General features: G+C 30.3%; 2 protein-coding genes across 2 annotated transcripts; both read right to left on the bottom strand.

The window, feature by feature from the left end:
* Nucleotides 1-295: 295 nt before the first annotated feature.
* LOAG_09431 (CBS domain-containing protein) lies at nucleotides 296-7,428 on the bottom strand (the record flags this gene model as incomplete). The annotated part of the gene is made up of 19 exons (XM_020447930.1): nucleotides 296-653; nucleotides 760-1,008; nucleotides 1,089-1,161; nucleotides 1,366-1,512; nucleotides 1,635-1,826; nucleotides 1,999-2,072; nucleotides 2,230-2,471; nucleotides 3,699-3,867; nucleotides 3,974-4,110; nucleotides 4,212-4,327; nucleotides 4,422-4,519; nucleotides 4,594-4,771; nucleotides 5,271-5,423; nucleotides 5,566-5,650; nucleotides 5,817-5,918; nucleotides 6,016-6,097; nucleotides 6,210-6,338; nucleotides 6,936-7,092; nucleotides 7,282-7,428. 19 exons carry the CDS (start codon nucleotides 7,426-7,428, stop codon nucleotides 334-336), a joined length of 2,850 nt encoding a protein of 949 aa, XP_020301886.1. The 3' UTR covers nucleotides 296-333.
* A 394-nt stretch (nucleotides 7,429-7,822) lies between these two features.
* LOAG_09430 (hypothetical protein) lies at nucleotides 7,823-7,995 on the bottom strand (the record flags this gene model as incomplete). The annotated part of the gene is made up of 1 exon (XM_003144957.2): nucleotides 7,823-7,995. A coding segment is annotated over one exon (173 nt), but the record flags the coding sequence as incomplete, so codon positions are not given.
* Between the last annotated feature and the right edge of the window lie 2,430 nt (nucleotides 7,996-10,425).

Here is a 10,425-nt window from a genome sequence, read left to right as displayed (position 1 = left end):
ATAATAATATAATAATAATAATAATAATAATAATAATAATAATAATAATAATAATAATAATAATAATAATAATAATAATAATAATAATAATAATAATAATAATAATAATAATAATAATAATAATAATAATAATAATAAAGTACAGTAATAGCAATATCAATTGTAGATAACTGCAAAAAAAAAGTGGCAAATATTTCAAAGGGCTTGATTTTCAGGTTTCTTACGTTATGCTCAATTTTCCATTCCGAATTCTGGCCTTCATGGAAAACGTATCATTCAGTTAGCTTGAGCAGTACCGTATATCTAATTCTAACAGTATTGGTCCTATGAAACCTAGGAAATTTTCTGATACTCATCTATTTCATCATTAGAAGACTTATCAGGCCGTGTTACGAATTGTTTTTTGTCATCCTTAACATGAGTATTGCATTTTGCATCCGCCTTTGTTGATAAATTTTGTTCCGGAAAGTATTCCGTAATGGCAGAGGTGATAATAACAGGATCATCATTAACAACGTTTGAACTGAAGTTAAAACATAATGAAGCAGCATTTTGTTGTGGTGTGGAAGTTTCAGCTTCGTGATCTGACTCCTTTAGATGCTGATCGAGATTATTGTTGGATGAAATAATGAAATGATCATTTGTTTGATTGTCTGAAAATTTTTTGCTTACTGATATCGGAAAATTCAATCATAACTGTCATTGAAATCAATGATAGTAGATTTGAATAAATGCCAAAGAAAAGATGGAAAGATTTACTTGAATCCAAGCTTTGAGAAGAAAATTTTGATAGTGTAGATTCGGAAACTAAATCTCGAAATCGTCGAAATTTTTCAACCATACGACCGAAATTCTGTTTTGTTGTTTGATCATCCACATTTGACAATTTCTCTAGGACTATATCACAACTTTTTCGTCCATATCTTGGCAGCCGAAAATTTCGATAAGGTTTTCCCGGAAAATGTGGATAGCTTTTCCGGCGATCTTCATTTGATGCTTCTCTTCCAACTGTAAAATGAATTGCATAAAATTTTTTGGAAAAAAAAAACACAGTTTATTTGTCTGTTGTAAATAAACGGTTAACAAACTTGAAGCTTGCAATTCTGCAAATTTTGCTTCCAGAATTTCACTGCTTACAGTTTTGTCGAATTCTACTCTTGGCTGAAAATAAGTATGGTAATGGTTTGAAAATTATTGACGATTTCTTCACTTTTTTTTAATTAATTAATTGGTAATTGACATTAAAAATTTGCAAAGGTAAGGAATGTTTTGCTAAGATATTTGTTCCGATAAATGATTTTGATTTGTCCTTTTTAGAACTTGTAAAACAGATGTGTAAATCAGTAATTGGATGAAAATACAAACTAAAATAATATCCTCGTTGTCAGTATCACTTTCACTACTTTCAAATATTGCTTCCGTAGTATTCTCTTGATCATGCTCATCCTCCTCTGGCCGTTTTGTGACCGCGGTCAAAGTTCCCGCTTGTATTCGTTCAATTGCTGATGTTATCTAAAAATTCATTTATGTCATTTAATTATTTTGTTTACCAATGAATATTTTGGTATTCAAAGGCATTAATTCAGAATTCTATGAACAGATTCCAAAAAGAATATTTTAATTATTGTACTGACCTCTTTTGCTGCTACAACACCTACGAGGACGCCACATTTGGTGACATATGCTCGTCGTATGCCAAGTAATGAAAAGATTGAATGAACTTTGTACAACGATGTGTCCTCTACTAACTGGAAAGGTGCGGGATCAATTGTTGTATAAGAATAATCGATTTCCTTGCTGAGTTGTTGCCTTTCCCAGATTTGGCGCTAGAAGAAATTATCATAATGTTATCGTAATCCTTTAAAGAATATTCTGTGGGCGATAATTTACTCTTTCTTTTAGCGCAAAACAAAATTTATAACTGAAACATTCCTTTCGAAATTTTATTTTTCGCAAAAAAAATTGACTCTGGAAAGAGTTAAAAACCGAAAAATTTACTTCTTCTTTATTTAAATCATCTGGTTCCTCTCTTTTCCGTGTGCGAAATGTTTGTGTAATTTTTTCAAACACACCTTTAAAAATGCATCAGATTAACTCTAATAAAGCTGATAAGTTGACAATTCTAATAAAGTTGACAAGAACTGATAAGTGTAATAAAATTGACAGATAGCACGAGTATGGGAGAAACGAAACAAAAATCGTATAATTTTGGTGACATCAAAAACATACTGCCAAGAGTTTCACGAAAATCATGTCCGGAATGCAATTGCTCCATTTGTTCCAAACATCGTTTTTCCTCTCTCTCTTTAGATTTTCGCATATCATACTCACTAATTGATGTCTTCAATTTTGGTCCTCGATTTATACCCAATTCTAGTGATCCGGTTCGTGATCGTTGCATATCTTCCGTATTTCCATGTTTGCTAACTTCCGTAAATGAGATTTTCGAAAATACTGGCGCTATAGAAAAGCTGTAGGAAAATTTCAATTAAAAAATCTATTTTTCGTTTAATATCAAATATATTCCTAAGCAAAACGATGCGAATAAGAAATATCAAACAATGTATTATAGAAAAAAAAAAATGTAAGACAGTATGGGAACTTATAGTACTAAGTTTACAGTATAATATTACGGTATGAGATTCATGCTGTTTAGCCCCAGACTTCTACTTCATGTTATTTAGCCTCAGGCTTCTACACTTGGAAGAATATCAGCCAAAGCGTTAACATGTGAAGTTAGCGTTTTTTTTTTTTTTTGTGGCATGCATGTGTTAAATCGAAGCTTAGTGGATAGCTCAATTATCCGTAACTCTTCGGGAAAAGGCTAAACTGTCACAACTACGTCTTGCATTTCCCGAATACTTGAGAGATCTCAGGATTATTTCCAGGAGATCCAGGAGAAAGTACGAAATGATTGTCACGAACAAACATATGGAAAGGATCATATTTATACTTTGTGCAAGATGCGCTGATGGTTAAAAAGGCTGATGTAAAAAAGCTAATGTAGAATGATATGGGATTCACTTAGCCTAGTATATCTGAGAGATATTAAGATTATCCTCATGTGATTTTAGCAGAAAATATGAAGTGATACTGTAAAGGTTAATAATATTTGTTGAAATTTTATTACTCTGAGCATGGAAAATAATAACTTGCCTTCGTAGTAATAACATCGTTCTACTAAAATAATTGCTAAAATAAACTAAATAAATCATGTTGTTGTTTTAAATTTCAGTCAATTTCAAGATGTTTCTTATTTAAGCCACTAAAATGAACATGTTGAGCTTTTCAAAATGATTGAAAATCATTGATACACTTTTTTCTACATTATTCCTGAAGTGACATATTGGTGACATTAGTGGAAATTAGAGGGAAGAAAGCCTTCTTTTATCCGATCAGAGAAGATTTCTGCATTGACTGATTTATTAGATCAAATCATATGGATTTCATTAAAATTTTTCACTTTTCTGTCTCCGGTTACAGCAAAAAGATATGAAGCAAGAAGTTAGTGAATAAGTTGGAAAATATAAGAAACAGAAGAAAAGATTAGAAGCGAATATAAAACCGTTAACTTAGCAGTATACCACGTAATCTTACCTTCCTAACACCACCGTACGACAGTTAACTTCCCAATATCATCCTAAGCTATGCAACACATTTTTTTACACCACTTCAGATAGCAAATTGAAAAGCAGTACTTAACAAGAGATTCATCCTTATAAGCTCTATCTGTCATCGTATCGTGAAATTCGTTTTGCAATTGCATTCGTCGTAAATATTCAGCACGTCGTGCTTCATCTCCAACAATTTGATTCAACAAGTACAGCAGATTTTCTCGACTTACCGATCCCAATAATATCATCGATGCTAAATTCTCTTACATTCAAGATATCGTTTTTTTTTGTTTACATAAGTACATTAAATTTTCAATTTTCAACAGAAAAAAATAACCAAAGTAAGATGAAAACTTCACATGGATCATCGACCAATGGATATGCCATTAATTTGCGTGTAGTAGTAAGTAATTCTTGAAGTTCATAATAAGTACTTTGTTTCGTTAAAAATTTCACATTTTTTACCATAATTTGTTCTACACGTATTTCATGAACCCTGTAATACTATTATAACATCTATGTATCACTTCTTCTTTTTTTAGTGAATTAAATTTTCTTCAGGAAACAAAATGAATTGCTAACGAAATTGTTATATACCATGAGGTAGATTTTGGAATATCTGGAAAATATGGCAAATGTTTGATTTTGATAATGCTATCAAAAAATGATGGTTGAAGTGATGAGCATACAATATTTGATAGTAATACTGCTATCTGAAAGATAAATAATAATAATTGAATTGCTATAGTAGAAATGAATGAATGATACTACGGTAGTAAAGATGAAAAGAAAAGTAAAATAAAATACCATAACAGGAAGTATATGTAATAGTTGACCGGTTAATTCAAAAGCGATCACAGAAACAGAAATAGTATGTGTTACTGCTCCACAAAATGATACCGCACCTGAATAAAATAATGATGATTAGAAGAAGTTGAAAATTTGATATTATATTAGGAGAATAATATTGAAAACAAACCAACAACTGAGTAAATGCCTGGAAGAATGAGTAATTGTTGATCATTGCGAAAACCATTCGGATAACCAAATGCCATTAATTCACCAATAAAACGACCAATTGCTGCACCAATAACAAATGCCGGCATAAATATACCTGTTGGTACAGGTAATGTACTTACAACAATCACCAAAAAAAACTGCAAATTTTGATACATTGTTAATTTACATAACAATAATAATAAGTACGCAAAGCAAATGATCAGCTTTAAAGATATATATATATATTTCGATCGATAGCAATAGTTCCCAATCGGATCTGTGATTTATAGATGATCTGCTTAGGCATGATGAGGAGAAAACAGATGAGGACTGTTCTTATCAGTGTTTGATAAACTAATGCGTCAAAATTTTTGACTAAAGTTTATTTTCAAATTAACGGAGTTTGTTACTTTTGAATCTTGTAATTACTACTGCAAATAAAAAAAAGCCGAAGTTGGTCAGTAGTCAAGAAAAGACTGGGATAATCATTGATCTATATTTTGCATATCATAACGCTATTTGTAATGCTTAATTCTCTATGCTCAGAAGACCTATTTCTTTGATTGCTTTTAAATAACGAGTTGCATTCTTATGTGGACATGCCAAAAGATATAACACCGGAATGGTTCTTGTCATGAGAATATTTGGGAAACTTACGAAACCAACGATGAAAACTCCAAGTTCAATGAATACGGAATCATATATTTTCCAACGCATTACCAAAAATTCACTGCATGCTTCGACGTGTAATGGACTCACGTGCCACGTGCAATTAGCAAAAAAGTCACGCAATGAACGTGCAAACACAATCTGAAATTCCAAATTCCGGAATAAAATCTTAACTATTTTATATGCAGCAAATAACCAATCGTTAAATGTGTTTTCTTCTCATCTAATTGCCGATTTAATCACGCAATAACAAAGTTAATCACAATTAATTAAATTTGATTACCTGTCCAGTAAGGTATTGTCCCAAACCATGTGGATATGTTATGGTCGAATAAAGGATTGAAACTGTGAACGGATAGACTATCCAGCTAAAATATGTATTTTGCCCAGCAGATATAACACAATTTTCAACAAATAAAAACTAAAATTGGATTATTCTTTTTACTATCAATTTGACTAAGTTAGGTAAAAAATATATTGAAATATTCCTGAATCATAAATTAAGTAAAAGGTCAAAGAAAGCAATTAACTTACTGTCTCTGAAAAAGTTGTTTCATTAAATTATTCCGTCGAAGAAACAACACATATCGGCGATGTATGAGAATGAAAAGTGCACCAGCTAAGCCACATAAACCACTTCAATATATTTCAATTTTGTTTAAAAAAATCTCAGAAATTTCTATTAATTTCGAAAAATTCAAAAAATTAAAATAAAAAGGATTGGAATAATTACCCAATGCATGCAAAAATGAGCAGTTCTTCGGGATAATATGATAAATGCCGAAATTTTGTTTGAAAAAGTGCTGCCACTGTTACTGAATTATCTTTTAATCATTTTCTACAACTTCATAAAAATTCAAAAGTTTAAATCAAACATTTCCAAACTTTGTTTTTGGAAGGAAACACAAAAAAAAAAGAAAAGAAAACCTTCGAATGGATTGATCCATAATCGTAAAAGTGAAAATGCAGCTGCACCGCATGCAGCTGCAAAAAAACCACGCCAATAATCACGAACCGCAAAATATGCTGTTGTTACTTCAATTGAGAATAGTACACCTTAACGAATATCAATGAAATCAAATTTTCGGTTAATTTTTTTTTTTTGTTGAAATAAAGATGAAAATACCGCATTTATTTTTTACTTGGCTATATGTAGTACGATATTTTTGTAAAGAAATAAAATAGGTCCAATCACAACTGAATTATTTGATTAAAGTTGAAAAAAAATTTGATAATGAATTGTTAATCAATCGTCGAATTTTTCCCTTTCTAATCCTATTCTGCGACAGTGTGACATTCAATACAATAAAATAAACAGGAAATTCCATTAATTATAATTTTTCTATTTTCTTTCAAAGTTCACAATAAAACATTTTCAATATTACTGATTAATATTAATATATGCCAGTTGATACTGAATCTATCCTAATTAATTATTTAATTGATACTTTTAAAGTACACGCATATGCAGCATAACAATTCTTTTGTCTTAGTTTTGCAAATCTTTCAAACTGTTTGCAGGGAAGGACATTTTTACAGAAGATATGCAGAAAAGATTTTGATTTTTTTTCTTTTCAAATATTGACAGAAAAGTGATACGCAAAAATTTGAGGCTTCATTAATCGGATATTAGACAATTAGTCGAAAGATCACCTCCAACAGGCGCAGAAAAAGTTGCAGCAACACCTGCAGCACATCCTGCAGCAAGTAACTCATAGCTTCTGGATTCATTTGCATAAGCAGGCTTAATTCCTTCTACCAAACGTCTCATTAGATGTGCTACTATTGAACCCATATGAACAAATGGTCCCTTAAATTAGAATACAATGTGAAATTAATCGAACAGATGGATCTTCTGAAAAATCGGATGATCAAAGCGGTTAGTTGACTTATCGGATCCATGATATGGTTGATAAATATCGAAAACAAAAAACACGATTGCTCGATCTTTCGTAAATCTAAATTGAAGACGAAATTTATTTAAAATGAAATTTGTCACCTCTTTACCAAGCGGAAAACCACTTCCAATTGCAAGCATCAAGCCGATCAATTTAGATATTAAAGTACGAAATGTTAGATGTTTCTCGAGATGTACACCTTGTAGTATTGTCTTTACTTCAGGTATGCCAGATCCTAAATTTGTCATCTTTTCGTACTTTCAATATCAATTCTTTTCAATTATCAATTTCTTATCACTCAAATGAAGGGCTAATTTTAAGACTATCAAAATATATTTAAATTAAAATAAACCCATAGCATTAATTGATAGATAATGTACGATAGTTGTTGAGAGCATTAGTAACATCATTGTATAAATTAGCCATGCTGTATAAGTCATCAAGGTATTAGTTGTCGCATGTTTTGTTATGTTAAAATTTTCCATTATTATTACATGATCTGAAGTTGAAAACTTAATTTTTTTTTGTACATTTTAGATTGGCTAATTAATCTCATTGAAATTAACACTTCAGAAATGCCATAAAATAATAAACTAAAAATTTGCACTCAAAAGTTATTATCCTTAATAAAGAGCTTATCATTCATTTTATTTCTTCTTTATCAATTAAAATAAACTGAGAATGCGCAAGTATACATGTTTGAAGCTTATCGACTCCGTAATCGAGTATCAGTGAAAGTACAGCCATTGCAACACCCAAACCTGCCAGAAATATCCAATCTATCAGTAACATACCAAAAGCTCGATGCGGTTGATCTGTAATGGGAAAAACTTTTGCTTGCTCTCGAAATCCGGAAGCACAAATGAGATATCAGTCAGGAATGTCAGATTTGTGCAGCAAGAATGGAGTGTCGAATAAGAAGTTTATTCAATTATTTCCATCCTTTCACTAATTTTAGGATCTTTTCAGATCATATGTGACATCTGGAATTTTGTTCAATTCTTTTTTCATGTCATCTTTGTCATCCATGAGCTGTACTGGGTTTTGCATTTTATGAAAGTTTTCTAACAAAATAAATAATATTTGTAAATAAATGGAATAGTTAATCAATAAGTCGATTAATTTATTCAAAAATTAAAAAAGTAAAAATTTCTTTACAAAAAATTTAAATATGTTTATGTCGAATGTAAGTTTGCGGTGACAGTGTCAAATGATCAAATTATTCAATTTGATGTTTGATCTGCAAGTATTTGATTTTTTCCAGGTGGCGAAATTGTATGTAAAAAAATGTTTAATATTAAATGCAATTATCTGATAATTAGATAATCGAGGTTGATAATTACAATCAGGATATCATGATTTGAATCCTTCCACAGGCCTGATAAGCATTTGTTATAGTTCTTATGGGTTGTTTTTAAAAACAATTTTTCTTTGAAATTCCTGTAAACGAGATTGTCTGGCTCTCATTTTTCGGCCAAACTTAATTTTTTTACACTTCGGAACAAGTTTGATAACTTTTGCTTTCTTATGCCCACAAAATGATTGAATATTTTGGAACTCTTTTGTATCCGAAGCGGAAAAAAGAACTGCATTTGCTAGATTCAATTTTAAACTTTACGCAATTTCCAGTCAAAATATACTTTATGCAATTTGCAATCTAAAGCATGCTTCATGCAGTTTGCAATCAAACCAATAGCACAAAGTAAGTGGACAAGAAAATTTGAAAACTTACAAATATTGCAAAATAATCTTTTCTTTCGGAATCTAACTTTAGCTTTCATTGAATTACCATTTTCCAGTTTGATATTATTTGAAGAGCACAATCTGCGAAGAATATGAGTGAAGTTTTGATTAAAAGTAGTCCGAATTTCGTGTCTTACATCCTTAGAAACACCAGTAATCATAGTCTCATTTCCCGCGATTCCCTAGAAAATGTATTTCTGTAATATTCACTATTGCTATTTGTAACAACATCAGTTAAAATCGAGTAATTTAATGATAAAAAAAAGGTGAATTACAGAGTGTAATTTCTGAAAAGGATGTTATATTAGTGAATGTCAAATAGAAGTGTTTGTTTTTAAAATATATAAAAAATTCGGATGTCTAATTTGGAATCTGAAATCAATCGATCTTTCCCATTCTTTTTTCTTCCGAAATCTGAACAAACTTTCACACTTCAAAGTTTTTTTCGGGATTCAAGAAAGTAGGAGTAAAATTCCGAATCATAAAAAAAATAAATGCAAAAAGAAAAAATGGAAGCGTTCATTTCATTGAATCTATCATTTTCTAATTTTAGACAAACGAAAATTTAATTTTTTTAGTCAATATAATTCAATTTTTCTATTAAACATTAAATCTTTTAAAAAATATGGCTACAGGGTGAAAGTAATTCGGATAATAATGCTGATAAGCGATACATGACTTGTATAGTCACTGATAGAAGTTCTTAACACTAGATGATTTCTTTTTCTAGAATATCTGATCCTTAAAGTACCGTTAGTTTGTCATTGATAGTAAAGACAGAAGAAAGTTCAAGATAAATGAAAGATTTGATATGGATAATGAATGTAAAAGAAAAGAAAAATCAAGTGAATGAAAATATAAAAGGCTAAAGTGGATATTCTAAACTGTTTAGAGATAAAAATAAAAACTGAAGAATTCAAAAATAAAAGAATCGATTAATGATGATTGACTGTTAGACGAAAGAAAAGTTTGAGAATGTGACATCATTATTTTATCATACCAAAAGGAATTCTTAAAGATTGCAAAAAAAAAAAAGGAAAAACAAAATAGAACTGTACGAAGAAAAAGTAACTGGCAGATGAAAAGTAACTAAATGAGTTAATCAATATTGTATGTATTCTTTGAGAATTAAAAAAAAAATTAGCCAAAAAAAAAACTTAGACAATTGCAAGTTTTTTCATGAGGCAGTAAGAACTTGTTTTCACAATTATATGCATGGTTGAAGATTTGATTGAAATTTGAATCAGAAGTTAAAGATAAGAGTGATGTTGCATGCATGCTACTGCATGTTTTTGCATTCCGATCCTGAAGAAGAGCACTAATGCATGTACGCTATTACATACCGAAAAAATCGTTGACTCGTGAATAATTATAGCTATTACATGTTATTATTCATACTTTGAATTATTTCAATGTAATTTATCATTGAAACTCGATTTGAGACTGAGAGCGCTAATGTATGCATGTTACTGCATGCTGTTGCATGCCAAGAACTTATTGAT

This window comes from Loa loa (genome assembly GCF_000183805.2).
Source record: "Loa loa unplaced genomic scaffold supercont3.272, whole genome shotgun sequence".
NCBI classification, from domain to species: domain Eukaryota; kingdom Metazoa; phylum Nematoda; class Chromadorea; order Rhabditida; family Onchocercidae; genus Loa; species Loa loa.
The sequence above is the reverse complement of the archived record's forward strand: the minus strand, read 5'-3'. Positions and strand labels throughout refer to the sequence as shown.